General features: G+C 65.5%; 2 protein-coding genes across 9 annotated transcripts; both read right to left on the reverse strand.

Annotated features, from left to right (window-relative positions):
* Positions 1-4,226: 4,226 nt before the first annotated feature.
* On the reverse strand, positions 4,227-17,469 carry MYO1A (myosin IA). Of its 5 annotated transcripts, XM_059719234.1 has the most exons (30): positions 17,154-17,242; positions 16,583-16,781; positions 14,895-15,034; positions 14,405-14,520; positions 14,177-14,271; positions 13,945-14,049; positions 13,789-13,835; positions 13,372-13,435; positions 12,991-13,089; positions 12,307-12,410; positions 12,075-12,222; positions 11,836-11,954; positions 11,550-11,636; positions 11,266-11,331; positions 10,802-10,906; positions 9,617-9,679; positions 9,202-9,402; positions 8,634-8,860; positions 7,952-8,152; positions 7,717-7,810; positions 7,456-7,605; positions 7,178-7,246; positions 6,697-6,783; positions 6,261-6,335; positions 5,892-6,026; positions 5,572-5,678; positions 5,342-5,474; positions 5,108-5,260; positions 4,619-4,749; positions 4,227-4,443 (listed from the first exon to the last, which is right to left on the reverse strand). In XM_059719234.1, the coding sequence occupies exons 3-30, from the start codon at positions 15,015-15,017 to the stop codon at positions 4,326-4,328; spliced, it is 3,222 nt and encodes a 1,073-aa protein (XP_059575217.1). In that variant the 5' UTR covers positions 15,018-15,034; positions 16,583-16,781; positions 17,154-17,242; the 3' UTR covers positions 4,227-4,325. The 5 variants fall into 5 exon arrangements, with proteins under 5 accessions (XP_059575217.1, XP_059575214.1, XP_059575213.1 ...); XM_059719231.1 differs by lacking the exon at positions 16,583-16,781 and having other exon boundaries at positions 4,619-4,746; positions 17,154-17,469; XM_059719230.1 differs by lacking the exon at positions 16,583-16,781 and having other exon boundaries at positions 17,154-17,469.
* On the reverse strand, positions 17,301-23,593 carry NEMP1 (nuclear envelope integral membrane protein 1). 4 transcript variants are annotated; one of them, XM_059719305.1, is made up of 9 exons: positions 23,460-23,593; positions 22,112-22,233; positions 21,349-21,568; positions 20,546-20,618; positions 20,166-20,259; positions 19,944-20,058; positions 19,491-19,716; positions 18,948-19,121; positions 17,301-18,616 (listed from the first exon to the last, which is right to left on the reverse strand). In XM_059719305.1, exons 1-9 carry the CDS (start codon positions 23,539-23,541, stop codon positions 18,442-18,444), a joined length of 1,281 nt encoding a protein of 426 aa, XP_059575288.1. In that variant the 5' UTR covers positions 23,542-23,593; the 3' UTR covers positions 17,301-18,441. The 4 variants fall into 4 exon arrangements, with proteins under 4 accessions (XP_059575288.1, XP_059575286.1, XP_059575287.1 ...); XM_059719303.1 differs by having other exon boundaries at positions 22,112-22,236; positions 23,460-23,592; XM_059719304.1 differs by lacking the exon at positions 23,460-23,593 and adding an exon at positions 22,435-22,897.
* Between the last annotated feature and the right edge of the window lie 2,093 nt (positions 23,594-25,686).

Raw genomic sequence — 25,686 nt, forward strand, 5'->3', positions numbered from 1 at the left:
TCCATGGCCCAGAACCCAGGTCTGGAACCACCCCGTCCCCCCCAAATCCCAGACATCTGACCCGTTCACCCCCCCCCCCCCAGGTGTGCAGGACATGCAGACTCATGCCCACAGCCCAGAACCCAGGACCACCTCCATCTCCCCCTCAGATCCCAGGCACTTGACATGTGCACCTCCCCCCCCCGGACACCCCCCCAGCACTTCAGACCCCCCTCCTCCGCCCCCACCTCTTTCTGCTCCTAAAGCCTGACCCCCTCCCCTATACTGCCAGCCCCTGGCCCTGGTGCAGCCTGGCATGGGGTGGGGGTGCCGTAACTCAGAGCAGCTCCCAGGGCTCTGTTACACCAGGGCCTGGCTTGGCCCCCTGCAGCCCCACAGTGCCAGAAACAATCTCAGCGCCCCCGCCCCAACTCTCGGCCTCCCCAATCTCTGCCCTCCCCCCACTTCCCACAGCTTCCATGCCAGGCTGCGGAGCCCCCCGCCACCCCCGCGCCACTTTGTCTCCAGAGCCGTGGACAATGGACGTGACTCAGCCGCGACCTGGGGCAGGGGCCGCATCTGCAGCAGCGGGGATGTTAATTAGGCCTGAGCTTGGTGGGGGGGCTAATTAATTCATCGTGTCCCCCCGCCAGTGAATGGCAGGGGGCTGGGGCTGCCAGCTCCGCCACCCCGCACCAGGGACCCTACTTGTCATCCAGGGCCTGGAGAGGCGTGAACACACAGAGGAGGCTGTGACACACACCTGTGCAACACGCCCCCCTTGCACTCCCATGCTGGGGGGGTAGGGGGGGGCGGGACGCAGCAGTACGAGGTGCCTCAAAGGTCCCAGCCCACGTGGGAGCTGGAAGTGTCCGACAGAGAAGCAGGGGTGCTGGGTGCTAGCTTGCAGAAAGGCTTGACACCCGGTGCCAGGGCCCAGGACAGCAGCAGGCTCACATGGCAGGAGGCGGAGGGCGGGGAAGGGGGTAAGGTGCTCCCGGGGGGCTCCTTGCCGCCCTCTCTTGCTACTGGCGTGTGGGAGCGTGGGAGGTGACACGTGCCGGAGCCATGGCAGCTCCAGCTGCATCCGTCAGCCCCGAACTGTGGTGGTGACAAGCCCAGACCTGGGCAGGGAGAGCACGAATGAGGCCCCAAGCCCCCAAAGGCCCCCTTCCCCCTGCGCTGTTGCATGCTGCTCATGCCAGGAGCCACCGTGCGAGTGGGCCTGGGTGTGATGGGACATGTCAGTGCCGTGACGGGAGCAGGTCCCCAGGGACCCCCCACCCCCAACCCCAGCTGGGCCCCGGGAATGCACTGCGTCACTTTGCGGCACGACCCCGCCTGCTGCAAGGACGGGGGCGGCCAGGAAGAGCACGGGAGGAGCCCATGCAGCCACGCGTGCCACGGCCACAGGGGTGGGGACAGGGGTCCAGAGGCCCAGGCCAAACATGTGGGCGCTTTAATTAACCAGCTGGGCTGGTAGTCCCTGCTGCAGATGCCGGGGCCTGGCACGGGCAGGTCCCCATGGAGCTGCTGCAGCTGGAGGGTGGCGGGGAGCACTTCGGACCACGGGGGGTGCAGGTGATGCAGAACTCCTGCACCCCCCAAGTCCCCCACCAGCCCCCTGCACCTGCTGGAGTTTGCAGAGAGCCTGAAGCCACCTGCAACCTTGCACAACCACTGCTAGTGCAAACACCAGGGCCTGGTATCTGGCCCCGGGGTGGAGAGTCACCCTAACAAGCAACTGCGGGATGGGGGCAACTGAGTCCCAAAGGCCCCTGATGGAGGTTCAACACCCCCCAACCCCTCACTCCTCTCCAGGTCCAGGAGGTTGCTGTGTGCCCCCTGTCCCCCCATGTATGTGTGCACATGACCTTTCTGGCTGTGAAGCCAGCTGTCACTGCAGGCACCGCGCAGCTCATCCTCAGCTGTGCACTCTTGGCCGGGCACCGGCAGCTGGCACTGGAGCCAGGGCCTGGAGCGGGTGGTGTGACTCGGCAGCCCCAGCGCCGAGCTGCTGGCACGTGGGGCCCAGGCCAGGCACAGCACCCCCCGCCCCTCGGCTCCCAACTCCTGGCATGGCTCCTCCTGGAGGTCTCAGGGGAAACTGAGGCAGCGAGCAGGCGAGGCGGGGGTGCAGCTGCTTCATCTCAGCTCAGCAGGGGCTGGCAAATGTGAGCCTGGATAGGGGCCACAGCTGCTGTTTATCGCCCCATGCCCAGCAGACGGACCCTCCTACGACACCCCCAGCTGCACTGAGCGCAGAGCCCCCCACCCCGAACTGACCCCTCTGCCCATGGCTGGGGGCTCCAACAGCTGCAATCCTGGGCACAGGACTGCTGGCACATCACAGCTGTGTCAGAGGCTAGCACAGACACCCCCACCCCGGGGTCCTCTGTGCCAGGGGCTGCATAGACACCCCTAACCTGAACCAGCGCCCCTTGTGCTGGGCACTGCCTGGCCCCCCTGCCTCTTCCCCCAGCAGCTGCTTGTCACTGGAGCCCACAGCCATTTCACAGCTGGGGAAAACTGAGGCCTGGAGAGAAAGAAGCTCAGTCAGAGTCACGACACACACGTACCATGGCGCTTGAAGCTCCTACTTGTCATTAGTGGCCGTGGTGGAGAGGGACACAGCGTCCGCATTGCCAGCACTCGATGGGAACAGCACAATCCAGCCTGGCTGGGGCCTCATCATAGTTATCATCATCATCCGCCAGCTCCAACTGCGTCCTAGGGACAATCGACGGGCTGGGCCAGGGTGAAGCAGGAATGGGTCGCGGGGGGGGGGGGGGGGGCACCCAGGGCCAGTCTCAGAGCCCGACATGGTGGAGAGGGGGGTTTTGGGGGCAGGAGGCTGAAGCCATTGCCCCCCCCCCGACTGTCGTCGGCACGTCCTTGTGGCAATTGCTCTGGCGCTCGCCCGGGAAAGTGGCAGCAATTTGCAAGAGATGAGATTACAGCTGCAATCAGGCGACTGGAGAAGAGCGCGCGGGTCCAAGCAGGGGCATCAGGGCCCAGCTTGGCACGGGGGGAGCCCGTTAGCCTGATACCACTGTCGTGCAGCTGATGCAGCCGCTTGGACCTCGGGATAGGGGTGGGGGGCCGAGAGGAGCTGGCGGGGGTTGGCGCGTGGGGCTCCCTGATGAGAGCCAGAACGGGAACCCAGGTGTCCGGGCTCCCAGCCCAGCCCCAGGGAGGCTCTGCGCAGCCTTTTGGGGGGGCTTTGGCCTGCCAAGGGCAACACTGAGTAGCAGGAGTCAGGGGGGGGAGGGGGTCCCTCCCTCCTTGCCCCCCCCCCCCCCCCCCCCCCGAGAGTCACCTGCTGAGACTGGCTGCCTCCGACCCCCCCCCAGCCATTACATAAAGGCCCCTACGCCACTCGGGTGTTTCTGGGGCGCGTTAGCAGCTGCTCGTTAGCAGCTCCAGCCTCATTCATTGGAACAGGGTCGGCCTGACCCCCCTCCCCGCACCCCCCACCAACTTGTTGACATTTCCCTGCACAAAGAACCACATGCCCCCCCCAGTAGGATGTGGTGAGGCCAATTAGCACCACTCCCGGCCTGCACGGTGCCTGCTGGCGTGACCAACCCCCCCCTCTGCCACGGCTCCCCAGCAGCCACGTGAAGGTGCCCAAAAGGCTTCTGGGTAATGCCAGCCATGGGGTCATGCTCCTAAAGGATCCCTGCCTTGCCCCATGCCCCGCTACGCAGAGCAATGCCAGCTTCTGCGCCCAGGGGAGGGAAAGAAGCTGCCCCCCGCTCCCAGGCCCTGGCTGGCCTGGCCAAAGCGCCAGCTTCCCATTGGCTGGCCGTGGTGGGTGGGTGGGTGCATGCCAGGGCTCCAGCTGCAGGCCGTTAATTGCCAAGGATAACGAGCCTGGCATTTGCATGGGCACGAGGCTTGGCCGGGTCCCGGCACATGGGGGCACATGCCACTGCATGCATGTGCCAGGGTCTTGCCACACCACATGTTTGCGTGCCTGTCCCATTTGCCCCTGTCTGCACCAGGCTCCCGGAGAGCCACCCGGATCCAGCCCCTCAGGACGCCTGGGTCCCATCCACCCTGCCCCCCACTCTGTGACTCAGTTTACCCTCCCTCTCCTGCTTGCCTCTAGAGCTGAGCTCATGGGTGCCAGGGCTGTGACGGGCCTGGACAGGGTCGAGCTCCCACAGAGCCTGGTCTGAGCAGGTTGCAAGCTTCCCAGGACAGTGCCGCTGGCATGAACACAACGCACGGGCACAGCTGAGGCCTTTGGGGGCTCTCCAGGCTTTAATGTTAAATCACCACAATACCAGGGACCAGGTTCAAGCAATGGCCGGGTTCTCCATGCCCATGGCCACGGCCCCTCAGCAGACCAGCACCTCCATCTTCTTGCCCTTCTTTTTGCAGACAGGCCCCAGGTGCCCCTTCGGCCCCTGCACCACCGTCACTGCAATGCTGCTCTTCTTGAACTGCGTGGAGAACCTGTGGGGATGGATGGTGGTGCTCAGGCCATGGTGCCCGCGACGCCAGGTGTAGTAAGCTATTATCCTCACTCCCCGAACCAGCCACTAGAAAGCGCTCTCCTGGAGTGTGAGCCAATCAGCATGCTCCCCTGGCACGATGCCCATCCCACCGGCCAATCCCCGCCCTGTCTTACTGGTCGGCAATCTGGAGGTTGAGCGCCTGCCGCGTGGTCTCCAGCAGGGCCTGGTGCAGACGGGTGACGACCTCGATGACATGGTCACTGACCAGCAGGACATCGCCCTTGGTCCCCCCCGTGCCCGTCTGCTGGGGGAGAAGGCACCAGGTCTCAACAGCGCCCTGGGCAGGCACCGCCAGCACCCCAGGGAGCTCCAGGACGGGTGTATGGAGCCTGCGTGGCCTCCAAGTGCTCAGTGCTGGCACCCAGGTGGGGGGGGGTCACAGGCATGGCAGGGTGCAAGGGCACAAGGGGAGTTGTGTACCTGCTCCCCTGGGGCATGCAGGGGCATTGACATGGGAGGGAAACCCCTCAAGCCCTATGCTGGGAATGCCCCAGAGCCCAGGGCTACCCCACAACCCCAGTTTGGGGGGTGGGGGGCGGGGAAGCCCCCATGTTCCCCGTATGCTGTGCCGGAAGGACAGAGCATCCCGCTGCCCCCGGTACCTCCTTGAGGTGTAGCACGAGCAGCCCGTCGGAAAAGCGGGTGACAGAGGTGGCACGGATGTCACTCAGGCTGATGACGACCTTGGGCTGGGTGGCCTTGGGGTCTGCGAGGATCACGTGCTCCTTGGTGAGCAGCAGGAGCTGGGGTGTCATCTGGTGCGGAGGGCAGAGCAGGTTGAGCCACCCCACAGCCCCCGTGGGACCCAGCCCTCACCCAGCTTCCCCACACCTCACCTTGCCGTTGGCCTGGTTCACTTTCCTCACAGCGTCAGCCAGCACCAGCTTGCCCTGGGCCGCGGCTTGCAGCTTCTGGTACTTGGGGTTCTTCTGCAGCCCCACATAGTCACCCTGGAACGGCTCCGGGACACTGAGCCGGAGTGGGGGAGAAACCGTGAGCTGGCCAGCTACTCCATGCCACCCCCCCCGTGGGAGCCTGACACCCCCAGCCCTGTGCCCGCACTCACCTGGGGCCGTACCGTGCCTTCTTGCCCTTGAAGAGCTCACTGGCACACAGCTTGGTCTGCAGCGCTGCCCGCTTCTCCAGGCTCAGCTGGTCCCGGTACTTCTTACACTGCCAGGGAGAATGGGGTCAGTGCCAGGACAGGGTGGCAAGGGGCTGGTGGGCAGCTGCAGATGCTTGGCTGCAGCCACCTCTGGGGAGGGATGGGACAGCTGGGGACCCCCCCATAAGCAGCCACGCTCTCCAGGGTTGTTCCACCGGGCTGAGATGCAGCCACCTCTAGGGTGGGGCAACGCGGGGAAGCAGCATGGCGCCCCGCGCTACCTTCCAGTGGTAGAAGATGGTCTTCAGCTCCTCATTGGCATTGGCCAGGAAGCGGTAGGGGGCTGGTGGCCAACTCCGGTCGCTCACAGTCAGCGGGGGCAGGTTGTTCTTCAGCCCCAGGAAAAACTTTTGCAGCTTTGGGGAGAGGGAGAAAGGACTATACAGAAGAGGGGGCAAGAAAGGCAGAGCCCCCATCCTGCACCACACTAGCCCTGACCGGGCCCAGCGTGGAAATGCCCCATGTTCCCAGCTCCATCCCACGTGCCAGCGACAGACTGGATCTCCCCACCCACTCCATGGGTTTCAAGCCCCCTTCGAGCACCGCCAGCCCCCAGAACCGCTCCAAAAGCCAGGGAAGAAGGAGCTCACCAGCCGCCGGTAGATGAAGTTGGCCAGACGGGCCATGGCCCCAGAGCGGAAGTATTTTGTGTACTCCTTCCGCGTCTGTCAATGGAGACGCTGCGTGAGCCATGGGCCAGGGCCACAGCTGTCCCTCTGGGGACAACGGGGGCTTCCCCCTCTCCCCAGCTGGATCCAAGTACTTTTCCCTGCTAAACAGCCCCTCCAGGAAAGTCAGGGTAGGAGGTGTGGCTCCTTCCACGGGCACCTGCCCCAGCCCATGCAGGCACAGATCCCCCCATGGCCCCACAAGCATCCCTCCCAGCCCAGGCAGGCTGCGACGCAGGAGAGGGAGCAGACAGGCAGGGCAGGGCTGGGGGAGCAGAAGCAGGAGAAAGCAGGACAGAGGCAGGCATTGAAGGCCCAGGTGAAGCCACTGGGCAGTGAGGGGAGCCCAGCCTTGTACCTTGTACCCTTTCCAGTAAGCAGAAATGATGGCTGCGGCCTGGTGGCAACGCTTCTGGTGCTTCAGCTCCCGCAAGAGCCGGCGGGACTGCGAGGGGACGGGGAAAGGTGAGGTCCCGCAGAGCCCCGGGGAGTAGACACCAGCGCAGGGGGACAGCGAAAGCAACAGCCCGAGATGCCAGAGCCCAGCTCCCACCCCCTCTGTCTCCCCCGGCCCATGCACGTCCTCTGGAGAGGCTGAGAGCTGGAGGCACCCAGGGGGTTTAGGCACCTGCGCTCGAGTCCAACTTGGGGAACAGCCCAGCCAGGTCTCCACCCCCAAGGGGCAGATGATGGGGCCCTGAGCTGGGTCTGCTTGAGTACGCGTGAGCATTCACAAGGGTCCCCTCTTGCACACACACGTGCTACACTGGCCTGGGGCAGGGGACAGGGCTCCACCCCAATGCTGGTGTGGGAACAGGCTGGCCCGGCGCCCTCCTTACCTTCCAGCCACGGGCACAGGCCTGGATGAGCAGTACCGCCCTCTTCGTGTGCTGATACCTCTTCTTTTGCTGCAGGGTGGAGCGTGGTGAGGACAGGGAGACCCCCGGGAGGCTAGCGGGGGGATCCCCTGCAAACACTACCAATGAGACAGGCACGGGGCAGATGCAAGGGCCCCGTGGCAAGGACCACCTGAGCGGTGCTAGGAACCGCACCAGCCCCACGTGGGCCGGCCACCAGCCCTGGGCGCAGACAGGAGTGGGGGGTGGGGGGTGCTCACCACGTGGCCCCGGAACCAGGCTGAGATGAGGATCTGGCTCTTGCGCATGAGCTGGTACTGGGTACGGCACCGCCAGCCCCGGTAGGTCTTTTGGATCAGCGTGGCCAGCTCCTCCACCTGGCGCCGGCGCCGCTCCTCCAGGTCGAAGAGCTGGGGGGGCGCAAAGGGGGGGTCAGGAATTGGGGGGGCACAACACCCCCCTTTCTCAGTGCCAGAGCCCACTGCTCCCCACTGCCCCCAGCCTGAGCCGCCAGGACTCACGGTGCGTGGCGTGCGGATGAAGACCTTGGTGTGCCCATAGGCCAGCTCCTCAGGCAGGATGTCCAGGTCAGAGAACAGTGCCTGGACCCCGTCCCTGCGGCCAGGCATCGGGTTCAAGTCCTGCCCCCCCCCCGAGCTCTTCCAGGGACCCCAAGCCTGGAGGAGCCCAGTGGGGGCAGGGTGACCCCCTGAGAGCTCCAGGTCCCCGGTGCCCTGGCCCCCCCATGCCCCATACCTGGCAGTGCCGGCCCAGCGGGGCCAGGTGTGGGTGCTGAGCAGCCGGTAGCGCTCCAGGCAGGGCTGATAGGGCTGGCGGTAGGCGTAGCCGGCCCGCCGCACCCGCACGTTCTCCAGCAGCCCCAGGTACCGCACCTGGTTGCGCACCAGCTCATCCGTGAACAGCCCCGGCGCCTGGCTCTCATTGGGCTTGATGCACCTGGGAGGGAAAGCGGAGGTCAGAGCCTCCATACTGCTACAAGCCAGGGGGAGTCTCTTATCATCCTAGTGTGTGCCAGAGTCCTCACGCTGCAAAGGGCCAAGGGGAGTCTCCTATATCTCCACTGTGCCAGAACACCCATGCTGCAAATGACCAAGGAGGGAGTCTCTCTTCATTCCACTGTCAGAGCCCCTGTACTGCTAAAGGCTGGGGGCGTCTTCTCTGACTCCACTGTGTGTCTGAGCCCCCATACTGCTAAGAAACAAGGGAAAGACTCTCCTCACTCTGCTGCATGTCTGAGCCCCCATACTGCTAAGAGCCAGTGGAGTCTCCTCTCACTCCACTGAGTCTCTGAGCCCCTGTACTGCGAAGGTCCAGGGGACAGTCGCCCCCCATTTCACTGTGTCTGAGGCCCCGTACGGTGAAGGTCCAGGGGAGTCTCCTCCCAGGGAGGTACTAGGCCCCTGGGCCGGTGGGCTACCTGATGTAGTTGGGGTTCTTGGAGTACAGGTTCTTCATGAGGGTGCTGATGGAGGCCTTGAACTGGAAGCCGGCTGTGGGGGGCATCTTAAGTGATGCCTTCTTGGGGTCGCCGTCAGGGAAGAGGCTGCGCAGCAAAGTGTGCTTGGCCTGCCACATGGCCTGTGCCAGCCCCCGGTACAGCTGGTCCATGTTCTTCTCGATGAAGCCCGTGGCATTGTAGGTCACCTACCGGGAGCAGGCACCTTGCTGTCACGGTGCAGGGCAGGGCCCGCTCCCTGGGGCTGCTCCGGGACCCGCCGGGAATCAAACTCACGAGTGCCAAGGCCAGACACTGCTCAAACTCCCCCAGCTCCCCTCCCAGCATGGGGAGAGGAACCCAGGAGTCCTGACCTACCCTGCTCTAGAGAACCCAGGAGTCCTGGCTCCCTCCAGGACCCAGCAGGATGGGACGGGGCGGGGGTCCCAAGCCCTGGTAAGGGATGCAGGCTGGACGCCTAGTATCCACACCCGGCTGCTCTGTGTTGCCTGGACCCCTGAACTGTTCCCTGTCCCCAGCCCGGACGCACCTTGCCAGCGTAGTGGTGCACACGGAAGCAGGTGCTGGGCAGGCTGGTGTCGGTGATGCGCCGGTCACTCTGGCTCTTCCGGCTCTCGTAGTGCTTGTGGTTGCCGAAGGCCTGGTCCAGCTTGGCCAGGAAGGTGGCAGGGCTCACGGTGCCCGGGCGCAGGCACTCCTCATCCAGCAGCGCCAGGATCCCGCCCTTGCCCTTTGGAGCCAGCACTGTTGCAGCTTGGGGAGACCCAGCAGGGGCATCCCCATGGCCCCTCACCCCCTGCCAGCCAGCCCAGGGCTCCCATGACAGCTCCCCAGACCTGCACCATGGCCCCCCGCAGCAGTCCAGCCCAGCCCAGAGCTGCCCCCACAGCCCCGCCAGGGCCCTGGGGTGGCCCCACGCCAGCGCTGCCTGCGGAAGCACTCACACTCTCGATCAGGTCACAGATGATGCCGTTGTCAAAGAAGGTCACTGGGGTCCATGCGATGCCCTGGAGGGGATGGTTGCATCAGCCCAGCCCGGGGCAGGGGCGGGGACAAGGAGTGAGTGTGCATGTGTGCATTTGTATGTCCTGGACACCTGGGTTCTGGGTGTGAATCCCAGACATTTGAAGGGGTGTGGGTGTGCGACACAAATGGCCCGTGCCCCCAGCTCCTGGGGGGGCTGGCAGCAGCCGTGAGCAGGGAGCGCCCACAGATGCTGCCGGCACTGTTGGCGGTGGGAAGCTGGGTGGGGGGTGGTGAGCGCTGACCAGGGGTTGGCGACCACCTGCAGATGCCACCAGCAGTGTTGGCGGCAGCCAGGGATGATTATGGACCAGCCGCGGATGCTGCTGGGGTGGCGAGCAGCGATCACTCACAGACGCCGTCAACACTGTCGGTGGCTCCTTTTTGCAGGGGGTGCACCGCCACACGCAGGGGGTGCACGTGCACCCCCTGCGCACCGCCCCTAGTGTGTGACACCTGGGTTTTGTGCATGTGTCTGTGTGGCCCAGACACCTGGGCTCTGTATCTATGTGTGTTCCAGACTTGGTGTGTGTGCGTCTGTGGGTGTGCGCGCACGCACATGTGGGAGGGTGGTAGTGGGCAGGGGTCTACCACTGGGTTCAGGGGCTGGGATTCAGGCCCTCAAGAGTCCCCTGGCAGCCCCTGGGTTCAGGGAGGTGCAGGGTCCACCCGGCTCCCCTCCCCACGCGCCATGTGGCAGTGCAGCAGTGACCCCCACACCCTGCCGGGGGGCAACGCAGGGCAGAGCAGACAACCATGCAGCCCCCTCCCTGGGAAACCCAGCTGGAGCCAGAGGGCATGAGGCTGGGCCCCGGCTCGCACCGTTGGGCGGGGGCTTCACTAGCAAAGGCAGCACTGATGGGGTCTGCAGCCCCCACACAAAGCCCCCAGCTGCCTCTAGCCTGGCTACAGCCTCCGCCCCATCCAGCTCTGGATCCCAGGAGCAGGATGTCCATCCGGATCCTTCCCAGCTTCCTGTTATTGCCCCAGGAACTGCCTGCTGGGGGGGAGGGGGCCGGGACAGACACCCCTCCAGCCCAAAGGGAGCTAGAGCAAGCAGCAGGGCCTGGCAGAGCCCCCCGGCCAGGCTGGCGCAATGGGGTCACCTCCCGGAAGTATTCCTCCTGCTCCTCCTTCAGGGTCATGAGGATGAAGATCTGCTGCAGCTTCTCGTTGCAGTAATTGATGATGAACTGCTCAAAGCTGTTGTCCTGGGGGGAGGGAGGGGAGGCTGGGAAACCCAGCAGCCCTTCCCCGTGCCCCTCACTCCTAACCTGCAGCCCTCTGTGCCCCCCAGCTTTGCCAGTGCCCCTCACTCCTGACCTGCACCTCTCTGCCCCCCCAGCCCTGCTGGTGCCCCTCACTCCCAACCCGCAGCCCCCTGCCCACCCCATCCTGCCAGTGCCCCTCACTCCCACCCTGCAGCCCCCTGCCCATCCAGCCCTTTCAATGCCCTCACTCCCGACCCACAGCCCATCCCCAGCCTCAGGCTCTCCCCGCACCCCAGTCTCCTCTTGCTCCCAGAGGCAGCTCCCAGCAGCCCCTCCTGCCACGACCCCCAGCCCCATACCTTGACAATCTCAAAGCCGTAAATATCCAGGACACCCATCACCTTCCGCCGCTCGCCTGTGGTCACCTAGGAAGCAGACGGGGCATTGGGAACCATCGCTGGGGCTCTGGGATGGGCTCAGGTGGGGGGGCGTGGATTCAGCCCAGCGCCAGTGAAATCCAGAGGGGTCCTGCATGGGGGGTGGGATCTGTGGTGCTCAGATCCCCACGGCACTCAGCTTGGCTCTGCGACCACCAGGGCTGAACTGGGCCCCCACGGGGGGCTCGATCCCCGGCCGCCCTCACCTGGATGCTCTCGTTGATGCGGGTCACCAGCCAGTCAAAGAGGCGGCTGTAGATGTTCTTGGCCAGCGCGTCCCGCCCGAAGTAGCCCTGGGAGCAGACCTGGGAGTTACCCTACGGGCAGCCGTCCCAGGCCCGCACCCGGACGGGACTCAGCCATGCAGCCCCTCCATTCTTCCCTTCCAGCGCAGCCTGGCCTGGCCCTGGGGACCCCACGGGAGGTTCCCACAGCAGGGGACTGAGGCCAAGCCCTGCAGCCTGAGGGGGCCGGGGGCAGGAAGGGGCTCACCTGGGCAACGCTGAGGGCTGTCACCACCTTCTCCTGCTTGGCCTCCATGGTGCGGGAGCACAGAGCCTGCTCTAGGACACTCTCCCGGAGCCCGATGAGCTCGCAGATGTCCCGCAGCACTGCAGGGGACCGGTTTGGGGGTCAGGTAGGGGGGCACGAGCTCCTGGCTCCATATAGGGCTTCTCCTGGGTGTGGTATGCACACAGGGGCCCTGATCCTGGGGTGCCTTCCCGCCCAACCTTGCATGTTCTGGATGCCACAGGCCTCCATGCCGCTGGCCTGGAACTGGCTGCTGAGCTGCAGGTCGCCCAGCTTGAGCACCACGGCTGTCACCTCCAGCAGCTGCGTCACCTCCGCCTCTGAGAAGCCAATGATCCGCATGGCATCCTGCACGGAGAAGAGGGGGCAGGGGTCAGGCGGGGGTGAAGGAAGCACCACTGGGATGCCCTGGCCCAGCGCCAGCGGCTGTACCTGCACGGCCTGGAAGTTGGTGGCATCGTCCATGCCCGGCAGGCGTGGGTCCTCGTCACCCAGGTAGCCATGGTGCCGGCAGTCACGCTGCAGCTTCAGCCGCTCTGAGAGACGGGATGGGCCACGGTGGTGACGTGGACCCCCCAGATCCCAAGCCCCAACGCAGTGCCAATGGAGCCTACACCACCCAACCCCTCACCATGCCAATGGAGCCTACACCACCCAACCTGTTGCCAAGCCAGTGGGGTTTTCACTGCCCAACCCCAACCTGTGCTAACAGGACCTACACCACCCAACTCCTTGCCACGCCAATGGGGCCTACACCACCCAACCCCTACCTGCACCAATAGAGTCTGCGCCACCCAACCCATCATCATGCCAACAGGTCCTGCACTGCCCAACCCCAACCTGCGTTAACAGGGCCTACATTGCCGAACCCATCACCATACCGATGTTGCCCAACCTCCATCACCACGCTATTATAGCGCCTAGCCCCAACCTGCGCCAGCAGGGTCTATGGTACCCAACCTCCGTCATCCTGTCAATGGGGCCTGTACTACCCGACTCCAACCTGTGCCAACAAGGCCTACGGTGTCCAACCCCACCCCAACGCCTACAGGGCCCTGCCCAGCCCCCATGAGCCCTGCCATGCCCGGCACCACAGGTGGAGCGGTGCAGCCATACTCAGCAGCGGGTCGGACGCTCCGGCCAGGAGCTGGTAGAAGATGTGGAAGTTCCTCTCGTTCTTGACGTGCTGCACGACACGGGACTTCTCCAGAAGATCTGGGTTGGGCCGGGGAGACATGGGTCAGTGGGACGGGGACCAGCACCATCGCCCCATCATCTGCGCAAGGGGCTGCACCTGCCCCAGGCCCAGCTGCACCAGCCCGAGCATCGTGGGGAAGCCCCAGTCTTGAACTCAGGCTCTGCTGTGGCCCGGGCACCCAGTTCAGCGCTGGGGGGAGCCGCCTGGACCTCACCGGCTGGAGGGCAGCAAAGCCATGTGCAGCACATGTGCATTGTGTGTGCAACGCATGTGCAGGGAGGGAAGACTGTTGCACTCACAGTTGCTTATGAGGCCTCCCAGGGGCTCGCCCTTGAAGTCGAACTCCACGTCCATGTACTTGCCCTGGAAAAAAGGACTGATCGAGGGCTGGGGCGGGGGGTCCCAGCAATGCAGGGCTGGGCTGGGACATCGCCTGCTGTTATCCTGCTTCGTTGCTGGTGTCTCTACGGCTTCCTGCCCCGGCCCCTGGGGCAGACCCTGGACAACCCTCCACTCCCTCACCACCCTGTGCTACCCCTGCCTGCAGCCAGAGATGTATTGGGGCTCCCCACACCTTGGGCACTGCCCTCCAGGACAGCCCTGGGCATCCTAGTGCCACAGGGACCCCTCCCCACCCCGCGCCCTGATGACGGTCACTCTTGCTCCTTGTGGGGCTTTGCCCCCCCTTGCCCCGGGGAACCTGTTCTTCGACTCACGAAGCGGGAGGAGTTGTTGTTCCGGATGGTCTTTGCATTCCCGAAAGCTGCAGAGAGAAGAGGGGAACACTAGGGGCATGGCCGGCACCCCAGACCCCCCCCAATCCCCTCCTCCGGGGCAGCTGGAGCCTCAGGGGCTGGATGGGGGGCACGTACCCTCCAGCACGGGGTTGGACTGCAGCAGCTGCTCCTTCACCTTGGTCACCTCAGCGCCTTTGCTGCACACGGCTGCCACGTAGGACATCACCAGCTTGCTGGCCTCTGGGGAGACAGGGCAGAGCTGGGGGGACAATACCACAGCCCCCCCGCCCATCCTGTCTGTGACCCCCCTAGCAGCAAGGAGCCTCCAGGGGCAGCAGAGACACTTGCCCCCTGTACCCCCGCTCACCAGTCTTGCCAGCACCGCTCTCGCCGGTGATGAGGATGCACTGGTCCCTGTCCCGGTCCCGGAGAGAGCTATAGGCATCTTCAGCAATGGCATAGCTGGGGGGGCAGATGTATTAGCCCCAGGGGCCCGGAGACAACCCCTACCCCCATGCTGGGCATCACACGTCCCTCCCTGGCAGGGGTGGGGGCCTCGCTCAGTGGTTCCCCCCCACCAGCCCGGGGCACTCACATGTGTGGCTTCAAGGCGTAGAAATTGCCATTGCAGTATTGCTCCACCATCTCCGCCGAGTAGATGGGCAGCGGGCAGTACGGGTTCACTGAGATCACCACATTGCCAATGTAGGTCTGGGTAGGCACAAGGGCTGTGAGCGTGTGAAGTGGTTCAGGCAAAGAGGAACAAGCGTGCAAAGGAGAGAGTGCAGGGGGCTGGGGGAGGGTACGCAAGGACACGAGTGGGCAGCATCTGGGGGCATGCAAGGGCACGAGTGTGTGAGGGAGGCTGTGTGCAAGGGCAGCACTTGGGGGAGACCCAGGGAGAGGGCACAGAAGTGTGCAGGGGGGCAGAGAGTGGGGGGCACGTGCAGATGAGAAGGGCACAAGGGCCTGGGCACCAAGCAGCTGGGAGGGAGCAGCTGATCCCTTCTCCCCCCACAAATCTGACACTCACCCAGTGCCCCCCCAGCCTCTGCCACCCCCCTTCCACACCCCCCAAGCCATACGTAGATCTCCTTGTGCAGGAAGCGCTCCCGGAGGTTGCTGAGCAGTGACTCCTCGCTCAGGGGATCCAGCAGCACCAGGTCACCCACTCCCACCGTGGCCAGCACTGGTGGGTCCGCCTCCATGGCCCTGGCCCTGGTCCCTGCGCAGGTTGGAGGGGGGGAGCATGAGCGGGGGGGAGGCAGCCAGGACACCTGGGTTCCCTCCCTGACTTCGGGAGGCCAGTGAAGTCCCCACCAGGCCAGACCAGGGCACCCGGGGCCCGTTCCCATCAAGGGACCGAGTGAGGACACCTTCAGTCTTCGGGGCTGGGGGTGGCTAATGGCAGCAGGGCTCAAGCTCCCTCCAGACACCCGGGCTGTTTCCCGGCCCCTGGACTGGGGGAGGGGGTGTCGAGAGGCTGGAGCAGGGCTTGAACTCTGGGCACGTCCCCTTGGGGTGCCCAGTCCAAGGGGGCGCGGACTGGCTCGGGGGAAATCAGCCGGACAAGAGCCAGGAAACCCGTGTCAGGCGGGGCCCGAAGGGTTAACACGCAGGACGCCACGCGTGACTCAGCGCAGGAAGCAGGGGAGCCGTGGCCCAGCTGGGCCGGCAGGACGTGGCGGGGGCCGGATCCCAGGAATCCGGAGCCTGGCTCCAAACCGGCTACCGGGCAGACGGGCTGAGGACGAGGCAGGTGTCTCCTATGCTCAGAGCCCAGCTCCGGGAGGGCCGGGACGCCTGGGCTCTCTGCCCCAACACTGGGCAGGGAGGGGACACACGGGGGTTACAGGCCACCAAGGCTGGGAGCCCGGATGCCTGGGTTCTGTGCCCACGGCCCCATGGGGCTGGCACACCTGGTTGCCTTTCCAGTCACTGCTCCCTGGCTGAGGTCATCCCCCCCCCGCCGCTTCCAGCTGGCAGGTGGGGGCCAAGGACACATAACAACCCCCCAGCCCCAACCATCCCCCCCCCCCGCCCAGCTCCTGGCCGCCTGGACCAGGAAACGTTCCAGCTTTGCACCTGCTTACGCTTCCTGGAGCTGCTGCCTGCGAACGCACCCAAATCCTGCCCCCCCCAGGGCTTGGTGGAGCTCGTGAGGGCTCGGAGCTGGGTTCCCAGGCCCCCATTGCTGCAGCCAGGGCTGCACTTGTCCCGAGCCCCCCAAAACGGGGGGGCAGCAGGGCCCTAGGCTGCACCTCTGATCCTGCGCCCTTCACCTTTGGTTCACCAGCCCTGTGCCCGGCTGTAAAACTTTATCAGTTGGGAAAAGTTCACCCGGGAGCCCTGACACCCAGCTGGGAGACAGGAGCAGGGCTGAGCCAGCAGCTGGGGGCTCGGCTTGCTAGAAGCCGGGTCATTAGTGGCTCCAAGGTCACGAGCGATCCCCCGGCAGGGAATCCTGCCCGCGGGGATGCCCCTAACCTCACCTGCAGCTGCGATGGGGTCTGGGAAGAGCTGTTGAGGCTTGTTGGCACCTGGGGCTCTGCTCCCCCTTGCCCAGAGCGGGGGGCAAGGGGGCACCCCTAGCCCTCCCTGCAGCCCTGGGGCCCAGGCTGCCAGTCGCCCCCACGGAAAACCAGCCCCTTTCCTCCCCCCTACGGCATTGGGGCCAGGGCAGGACCACAGGGCCGTCCCCCTTGGAGCCAGGGGCCACTGGGACCCCGGGGTGGGTGACAGAGGGGGTTTGCCCAAGGCTCCACACACTCACCTGCCCTGGGCGAGCCGAACGATGGCAGGAAGAGAGCGGCTTGGGGGAGGCAGGGACCTGGCTGGGATGGAGCTGTCCAAGGTTCGCTCAGCCTGGCAGGACCCGCCTCCCGGCACCACCCCTCCTTCCTGCCCTGCTGCGGCAGCCCTGAGACTGCAAAGGAGAGAGGAGACCGGGCCCTGCCCCACAGTTCAGGCACCTGGGGAGTGGGGGGGAAATCTGCTCATTTTACAGACAGGAAAGCCGAGGCAGGCAGGGGCTATGCAACTTCCCAAGGCTGCCTGGGCAAGAGATGGTGGAGGCAGGACTGACTGAGTGCCTGCAGAGGGACAGGCAGGTACATGAGTATAAGCACCCCAGACCCCAGCCCCTGCTGCAGCCCCCAGCTGTGGTTTAAGGACCCCGTGGGCTGCAACCTCCCCTCCCCCAGCTGCTCAATCCCTGCTGCCTGGCAGCTGGAGCAAGTCCAGCCCCTGGGGCCCATAAAACCCAGGGTGCGGCTGAGCAAGAAGCAGAGAAGCCGCGGTCCAAAGGGCACAAGCAGGTGCAGGCTGGGGCGGGAGCCACTTACCTGGACTCTGGGATACAGGCCTCAGCCCCGTGCTCCCATCCAGAGGGCACTGGGTTGGCACAACCTCCCCACCATGCCCTGGGAACGGCATTAACCCAGGGAGGGGGCACGCAGAAGCCGGCACACACCACGCAGGGACTCGGCGCCTACAAACCAATCCTTTATTAAAAAAAACGAACTGAAGCAGGAAACAAAAAGCTTTGCCGACCGCAGGGAAAGGAAAAAAAACACTTGAAAGGTAGCCAGGAGGGGCTGGGGGAGTGCAGGCAGCTGGGAATGGCCCAGCCCAGCCCCCTTGTGCCCCCTGGCCCGACATTCAGCTTCTCACTGCAGCAAGGAACAGAGCGGTTGCATAGGTTGCCGGCTCGTGGCCCCCAGGGCAGGTGCCCGGGCAGGGTGGAAGGGAAGGGGCTAAGGCCTAGTTTATTGCTTACACAGTTGCATTATCATTGCGTTTGTCAAGGGGAAGGTCCTGGCCACCGGGACCAGGAGGGCAAAGCCTTCCGGGGAGGGGACACGCATGGCAGGCAGAGCCCAGAGCCAGCTTTGGTGCATGGATGCTGCTCCAGGCTAGCCTGCGAGGGGGTAATGTCCTCCAGCCCCAATCACAAGCCCCTGGGAGGCCAGGCCCGGGGGCCCGGAGGGTTTAGGCTCTTGCCCTGATGAGGACGGAGGCCGTGTGAGCGGCTGAGGCCCCCTGGAAGATCCGTGTCCCGGGTCAGGGTGGACACAGTTGTCACACACAATCACGGGCTTCTCAGGCCCGCCCTGGGTGAGCCCACGAGTCTTTGGTAAGTGTTAGCATGAGCAGGAGCTGCCCACACCCATCCCATGCACACGCACACACACACCCATGCCCATCCCTTGCACACACGCACACGACTTCTGAGAAGTTGCCTGCCGATCACGCCAGCATCGGGTGAACAGGGCCCGAGTTCTGCTCCTGGAAATTAATGCCCATCCCCCTGGGGACGGGGCCCCGCATTCCCCTCCTCCCTGGGGTACCGGTGCAGAGCCCCCAGCCTCCCCAGAGTGAGAGCCAGCTCCCACCCACAAGCCTCAGCCCCAGCAGCCAGGCTGGAGGGGGGGACAGGGCCTGAGGCCCATCAGATTGTCTCAGCTTCTCCGCTAAGGCCACAATCCAGGGGCACGGGGCCACGGGGGACATCAAGACTGAGCACATGCTCCAGAAATCCCCACGGACCTGCCCCCTTCCCAACCCCACACAGGCCAGCCCCAAGGCCTGCAGGGATTAGAGCCAGAGGGGCCCATGGCTGGCGCCACCCCCTCAGTTGAGGAACAGATAGGCACTGGGGGAGGGGGGCACTGGGGTGTCCTCAGCCTCATCCTCCTCCTCGAAGAGCTGTCCCTCCAGGTAGGAGCCGCCCAGGCCGTACTCCTGCTCGTGCACCGACACCTCGTTGGGGGTTAGGTGGGAGGCGCCGCCCACAAAGTCTGCAAACCTGGAGCCAGTGGAGAGGTGCCATGAGCACAGCCCCATTTTACAGATGGGGAAAACCGAGGAACGGAGGAGCTTTGCGGTCAGAGGGAAATAGTGTGGCCTAGTGGGCACAGCTGCGGCTGGGACCCCCTTCTCATCTGGGCCAGAGGCACCTCAGACATATCCTAGCCCCTGCCATACCTGTTTCCCCGGCTGCGAAATGGGGCTAATGCAGCCCTTGCTCCAAAGTGCTGGGAGATCAAGCAGCCCAAGCACTTACCAGGAGCTGGGGGGGCACCTCCATGGAAGGGAAGGGGGTACAACTGGCACGTGGTGGTGGGGGTGGGGGGTACCTCTTTGGGGACTGGATGCGGGAGACAACGGTCCATGCAGAGAAGTCGGGGCTGTTGCAGTAGCTGCGCAGCTCCTCCAGGGCCCGGCGCGTCTCAGCTTCACCCTGTGCCCGGTATTCCTCCTCTGTCAGCAGGCGCGGTGGGCTGGGCTTGGTCGCGGCTCTCCGCGCCATCCTGCCGACACGTGCCACACTCAGCCCCTGGCTGGGATGATTTGCGGGGGGAGGGTCCTCCCAGCCCTGCATCCCCTCTCCGTTCCCCTCTCTCTGGCTTTGCTCTGCGTGGTATGTGGTTGCCAGCTCTGGGACCCCCCTCCCCAGTTGGGACCAGCCACGAGGTGGGGAAAGGCAGTGGCTGGCTCCACCTAGCGGCCTGCCTCAGATCACCTGAGCATCTGGAGAAGCTCAGAGCTCATGCTTGGGTCTCACGGGCACCTGCCTCCCCCCTGGCTGGAAGCCAGGGGTCATGGACACATGCCAGGGCCCAGGCATGGCACAGGGGTTGCAATTTGCGCATGACCCTTCGCCCCATGCCCCACCTTACCGGTAGGCGGCATAGCCCCACTGCAGCGGGTACTCCAGGTACTTGGTGCCCACAGCGGTGGCTACGAAGGCCAGGGCCATGGGGCGGATCTGGATGCCTGCATACATAAGCAGCAGCCCCAGGAGCTGCAGGGCCCAGGCCAGGAGGCGGATGCTGCGCTCGTCCTCCAGCGGCCCATAGCGGTAGCACACAGCAAAGCTGCCCAAGCCTACCAGCAGCAGGTAGCCTGCGGGCATGAGGTGTGTGAGTGTCAGCGGGGGCTATACTGTGGGCCACGGAGTGACACAGACACCCCCAGCCCCCACCAGGCAGGGAACATGCCGCTCCCCAGGCTCTGACCGCATGCGATCACATGCAAGACAGGGCTTGGAGATCCTTGTGTGCCCCAGCCCCCGACAGCACGGGCCTGTCCACCTGACCCCTCCCTTCGCCCCTGCCCCAGGGAGCACTCACCCAGGCCGTACTGCCAGTAGCCCCTGCCGATTTCCCGCAGATTCTTGAAGACCAGCTGAATGAGGTAGAGCGAGAAGGACCAGCCACCCACGAGCAGGAGGTAAATGGGGCTTTTCTAGGGCACAGCAGATGGGAGGATGAGATGTGTAGGGAGCTCTGATGCCCGCTGCCCCAAGCTGGGCACCTGCGAGGGCAGCCCCGGCCCCTGCGCCACGCTCTCACCTTTGGCATCACCCGTGACACCACGTAGATGAGGATGAGGAGGGAGGCCAGCAGGCCCACGCTGATCCCGGCCGAGTAGTAGAAGAGCTGGCTCCTGCCAAGATCACACACACCAGGCAGTTATCAGGTAGCAGCAGCTTCATGCCCACAAAGGAGCTCCTTGGAGGGGAAGGTGCTGGGGAGATGCCCTGGGCCCGTAGCACGGAGTTTGGGACTGGGCCAGTGCACCGAGCCCTGGATCCCCGAGGACTCTGGTCTTACCCAGCTGCCTCGAGACCATCCCAGCCTGAGTGCAGCTGCGGGGTGCATGGGGCATTTGTAGGGCAACGCTCTCCAACCACCCCTGACTCGACCATGTGTGGGGAGGAAGACAGACCCACCTGCTCAGCACGTCCCCGCAGAAGAACAGCAGCAGCCCCAGGAAGAAAACTAGGAAGAGCTTGGGGTCGAACCCTGGAGGAGACAAGTGCCCCCACCCCAGTCAGGGCAATGACGGGGTATCACCCTGGCACCCCCGCCCCCCCCAGTGTCCATTGAGGAGACCCAGGGAAGCTAGACCCTGAATGCAGGGGGTGTGAGGCCCTGCTAGATGCACGCCCCTAGAGGGCACCTTGCCCACCACAGCCCCTTCCCCAGCAGGCTGGGCACCGCAAGGCTTCAGGCCCTCTTCTGCCCCCTGCAACCACCCCCCTGCCAGCCAGAGACCCAGGGGCAGCTTCAGCTTTTGGGCAAACTGCCTTCCACACAGGGGCCGTGCCCTGCTACAGAGGAAGGCAAACGAACCCCCACGCCCAGCCTGTACCAGTCTGACCAGACGGGAAATCCCTTCCTGCCCCAGTGTAGCATCAGGCTGAGCCAGAGCACAGGGGCAAGACCCTCCAGCCAGGACCCTGTGGGGTTGGTGCCAGCAGGAGCATTGGCACAGCCCAGCCCCCAGCCCCAGCCTGGGCTGCAACAGCACCCAGCGCTTCTGGGGGAGGCTTAGAAACACCCTGACATGTAACAGAAAGGAGAGGGGGCAACCAGCAAGCCACCTGACTGGTCACCCCCATTCCCCACTGGGGCTGTGGGGAGCTGCTTCTAACCCCCCCCCCCCCACCGCCATGGCTGAGCCAGGGTTGGGGGCCTGGAGGCGATGGGGCCGCAGAGGTTGCAGCTGTTCCTGGGGGCAGGGGGCACGTACAGCGCAGCACGATGACACTGTAGGTGGTGTCTGGCTCAGGCAGCTCCACACGCAGGCAGGTCTGGGGGCTGTAGAGGTCCAGGCCGATGTAGGTGTCATTTATCTTCTCCTTGAAGAGGGAGGAGAGCAGGTTCCAAATGCTGAATTGCTCCAGCTCCCGCAGGTCTGCCTCGCTGTCCGCCTGTGTCACCCGCAGTGCCCTGGTGCTGTTGACCCGGATCTGGGTGGGGAAGAAATCAGTCAGCAGAGTGGGGGGACATCAGGGTGTCCCTGGGCAACCATGGCGTGGGGCCTGGGGCACTGTAGGCCATTCTGCCGAGGCTCCGAGCACAGCCCATGGCAGGGACCCCCCTGAGCTGGGACCAAAGGGTCAGGGCTTTGCCCCAGAGACCCCCTTTGCCCTGATCCTGAGGCACTGTCCAGACCTAGAACAGAGGCCTGAGATGAGCCTCAGGGGGAAAAATTCACTGACTCGAGGTTGCCCAAGTTGGGTCTGGCAGCTCCGAGACTTCAGTGCAGATGGGGCATGAATCCCAGCAGCACCCGGGGCAGCAACCCCCGGAAAAGAGAACACAGGCGTCCGGGCTTGCTGCCTGCAGCTCTAGGGTGCACAGAGTCCCCCTCACTACTGCTAGCCATGGAGCCGGAGGAGGCAAAACGGCAAGCGATGGAGGGCTCAAGGGTCCTGAGCCAGCAACCGAGGCCTCGCTGTGGTGCCAGCCGCGGGGCAGGGAGAAGCCAGGCCGCAGCCCCCAGGCGGTACCTGCATGCGGGTCCAGATGTCGCGCCAGGTGGGGGGCAGCGCATTGTTGAAGCAGAACTGGCGAGAGACGTTGTTGTGGTGGGGGCGGCCTTCCTGCAGCGGGATCACGGCCCCCGGCGCGGCTGCTGCCCGAGGGAGAGGGAGGTTATCGGGGACAGCAGACCCACAGGCCCCTGCGTGGCACCAGGCCCAGGTTTGCACTGAACCCCAGTAGCTTTTCCTCACCTCCCCTGGCTGCAGCTCCAAGCACCCCCACGCAGGGGGAGCCCCTCCCCCCCCCCGTTGCCCCTGCTCAGGTCCAGAGCCAGACCCCAGCTAATCACCCTGCTGCAGGGAGCCGCGGGGGAGCAGGGAGCGCCGATCACTTAGAGCCACTAACGAGGGAGCCTCACGCTGCGGCAGCCTCATCCCTCGTTAGCCCTCCACCTCTCATCAGGCAGCACGACACCCCCCTCCCTGGGTGGGGAGGAGCACAGCTGCCCGGGGCCCCCCCGCAGTGCTGGAGCCGCGGCGCGTGGGTGTCTGAGCAGCGCTGCATGACCGTTGCCGCGGCTCCCCGCTGCGGGGGGGCTCGGGGACCAGGGAGCGAGCCCCCTGCGAGGAGGAAAACAACTCCAGGGGGCCGTGGCGGCGAGAGGGCTCCATGCTGCGGGCGCCAGTGCACATGGAGGCCTGTCCCCAGCGGCCCTGGGCAGGCAGAGGAGGCTCTGCGGGGTCTCCGCTGCCTTGGGGATGGGGGCAGGCGGAGAGCGCGCAGGCTGGAGGCGCCCGTCCAGCCCAGACAGGTGCGGGCCCGGAGAAGATCCCTCTGGAGAGGCCTCCCTCCCCCTGCCCAGCCTCGCCCCTGGGCCCTGTCCTGCCCTGAGCGGGTGCTGGAGAGCTGGCAGGGGCCACAGGGCAGGCTGGGCACGTGCCCCCCCGCCCGGCCCTGGCAGCGCTGGGGCCCCCAGACCACTCGGGAGCTGCCCCCCAATGCCCCTGCACCCCCCGCCCCTGCTTTGCTCCGACCCCCCCGGGGCCATTGCACGGGGGGCCCGGAGTGCAATACCCCCCTCCTTGCATCCTCCATGTGCAACACCCGGTCCCTCGGCCTCCATGGCAACACCCCCCCCGTCTCCATAGCTACCCAGCAGCCCCCCCCTTGCGTCCTCCACGTGCAACACCCAATGTCCCCCAGTCTCCACGGCAACATCCGATGCTTCCCTCGTCTCCATGGCAACCCAGCGCCCCCGTGCAACACTCCGGTCTCCCGGGCAACCCCAGTTTCCATAGCAACGCCCCCCCAGTTGCCACGTGCCATGCCCCCTGGTCTCTATAGCAACCCCGGTGTCCATGGCAACCCCGGTACCTGCGTGGCCCAGCAGCGGCGGTAGCAGCAGCATTGCCACCAGGAGGCGCCGCGCGCGGTCCGCGTTCGTCCCTCCCGCCATGGCGGCGGCGCCGCGCGCCTTCCCCCGCCGACCCTGGCAACCGGGAGACCCCGCCCACCGCTCCGCCAATAGCCGCGCAGGGTGGCGCTGACGTAAAGGGACCCGGAAGCGGCCTCACTGACTGACCGCGCTCTCAGCCAATCAGAGTGCAGCAGGAGCCGACGGGGAGGAGGCGGGGTAACAGTCCTTCCCGCCGGCCGTTCACGCTGACTGACGAGCCGGGCGGCCAATCACAGCCGCCCTCCGGCCCAGGCTCTCCGAGCTATGGGAGAAGCCGCTCGTTCCCATGGCACCCGCTGCGCCCGCCCTACCAGCCCTACCTACCTATCGGCGCGGGGAAGGGACTGATGGACAGGCCGTTCCGCCTATCGGCAGCGCTCCCTGCTCCATGGCAACTCTTGGGCCTCGCCCTGCGGGGGTTGGGGGGGCGGGACATTATTGTAGGGTCGCCTGTATTCTTGGTTGGGGGGGGGGGACCCTGGATCCCAAACCCCTCAGTTTCCCCTCCCTTTAGTGTGTGTGTGTGTGTCCACTGTCCACCTCTCAGTGTGCATGTGTGTACTTGTATGTATGTGTGCACATACACTATCCATCTGCATACGTGTTTGTACGCACGTGCGTGTACGTGTGTGCCAGCTGCATACGTGTGCATTTGTCCACATGTCCGTCTTTGTGTCTGCGTGTTTGTACGTGTGTGTGCATCTGTGTGTGTATGTGTGTACCCGTGCACGTGTGTACACACATGTGCACGCTCACGCATGCCCTGTGCTTGGCCATGCATCCCGACCACACTACGCTGCCCCGGCCCCCCCCGGAATCGGCCCTGGAGCCCCGTGGGGTGCGGGCAGGTGTGGCCTGAGCCGCTCCTGGGGGCGCCCGGAGAGAAGCAGGAGCCTGGTGGGGAGGTCGGGGTGGCCTGATCCCCTCCCCAACCGAGGGGGCGCCTTGGAGAGTAGACTCCGGCTAGACCCCGGCCCAGTGCAGCCACCTGTGGGGGTGCCATGGTCCAGGCACTGATGCTGCCAGCTGTGGGGGGGACAGGGCCTGGGCGGGGTAGGGCATGGTTGGGGGCCAGGGCCGGGGCGGGGGGGAGGGCCAGGTGGAAGGGGGGTGCAGGGCCTGGGGTGCCAGGGCTCGGTGGGGGGCGCCGGGGTGGATGTTGCCGTCCAGCTGCCCCCAGCCACTCTGCCAGGCGCTGCCCCCTCCCCCCGCAAGGGTTTCCTGACTGGTGCCATTGTCTCTCGCCCCTCCCCGCCGAACGCCCCCCTTCTCCTCCCCCGCAGCTGGGACAGAACCCAGGAGTGCGGGCTCCTCCCGCTAGCTAACCACTAGTCCCTCCGCCCTTCCCGGAGCCACAAATAGACCCTGGGGTCCTGATGCACCGGGCTGGCTCTAACCACTAGACCACAGCCAGGCCCCCTGGTCCTGGGGGCAGACTGGGACGGTGGGGGGGGAGCACTGGGAGCCAGGACGCCTGGCTTCTGTCCAGCTCTGGAAGGGGACTGGGAACTAAGGTGGGGGGTGAGCAGGGGGGGCTGGGAGGCCGGACGCCTGGGGCGGGAGTGCGCGATGGAGCAAGGGCAGGGAGGGGGGCTCGGATGCCTCCAGCTCTGGAGGAGGGTAGGATGTAAGGGGGGGCGCAGGAAGGGCCGGGAGCCGGGATGCCTGGCTTCTCTCCAGCTCTGGGAGGGGACTGGGATGGAGCAGGGGGGCAGGGAGCCCGGACGCCTGGGCTCTCCAGGGCTCTGTGAGGGGCGTGGGGCTGGCAGGCCTCCATGGGGAGACCCCATTGCCACTGCCCCCTTTCCAGGGGGGGCACAGCCAAGCTGCCCGTCCAGCTCAACCCCCCCAGCTGAGCCCCCCAGCCTGGCCCCTGGGCGCCGGGCAGGCCTGGTGTGGGTGGGCCGCGGAGCGGGAAGCGGGCGTGTGGGTGGAGGATGTGCGTCAGCGCGGGGGCCGAGGCGGCGCGTGGGAGCCGATGACAGCTGGGCCCGAAATAGCTCCAGCCAGGCCCGGCTGGGCCAGCACGGGGGGGGGGCAGGGCTCTAATCCTGGGGGGGGCAGACTCCCAGCCAGGGACCTGGGTCCCCCCAGAAAGCCCCCCCGATGCCCCCACAAGCCCATTTCTGGGGTCTCTGGCAGCAC

The sequence above is a fragment of the Alligator mississippiensis genome, chromosome 15 (assembly GCF_030867095.1).
Source record: "Alligator mississippiensis isolate rAllMis1 chromosome 15, rAllMis1, whole genome shotgun sequence".
Classification (NCBI taxonomy): Eukaryota; Metazoa; Chordata; order Crocodylia; family Alligatoridae; genus Alligator; species Alligator mississippiensis.

What these genes read in the sequence shown, in the direction of transcription:
- NEMP1 (XM_059719302.1), bottom strand. Translation starts at nt 22,519, where the DNA reads ATGAGGCTGCCGCAGCGTGAGGCTCCCTCGTTAGTGGCTCTAAGTGAT. An exon ending in ACATCTGGACCCGCATGCAG is followed by an intron (nt 21,569 to 22,111) that starts GTACCGCCTGGG and finishes TTCCCCACCCAG; the next exon opens with ATCCGGGTCAACAGCACCAG. An exon ending in CAGTGTCATCGTGCTGCGCT is followed by an intron (nt 20,619 to 21,348) that starts GTACGTGCCCCC and finishes TGTCTCCTCCAG; the next exon opens with GGTTCGACCCCAAGCTCTTC.
- MYO1A (XM_059719230.1), bottom strand. Translation starts at nt 17,469, where the DNA reads ATGTCGGGCCAGGGGGCACAAGGGGGCTGGGCTGGGCCATTCCCAGCT. An exon ending in GAGCGGTGCTGGCAAGACTG is followed by an intron (nt 14,050 to 14,176) that starts GTGAGCGGGGGT and finishes CTGTCTCCCCAG; the next exon opens with AGGCCAGCAAGCTGGTGATG. An exon ending in AAGGCACGGTACGGCCCCAG is followed by an intron (nt 5,475 to 5,571) that starts GTGAGTGCGGGC and finishes ACTCCGGCTCAG; the next exon opens with TGTCCCGGAGCCGTTCCAGG.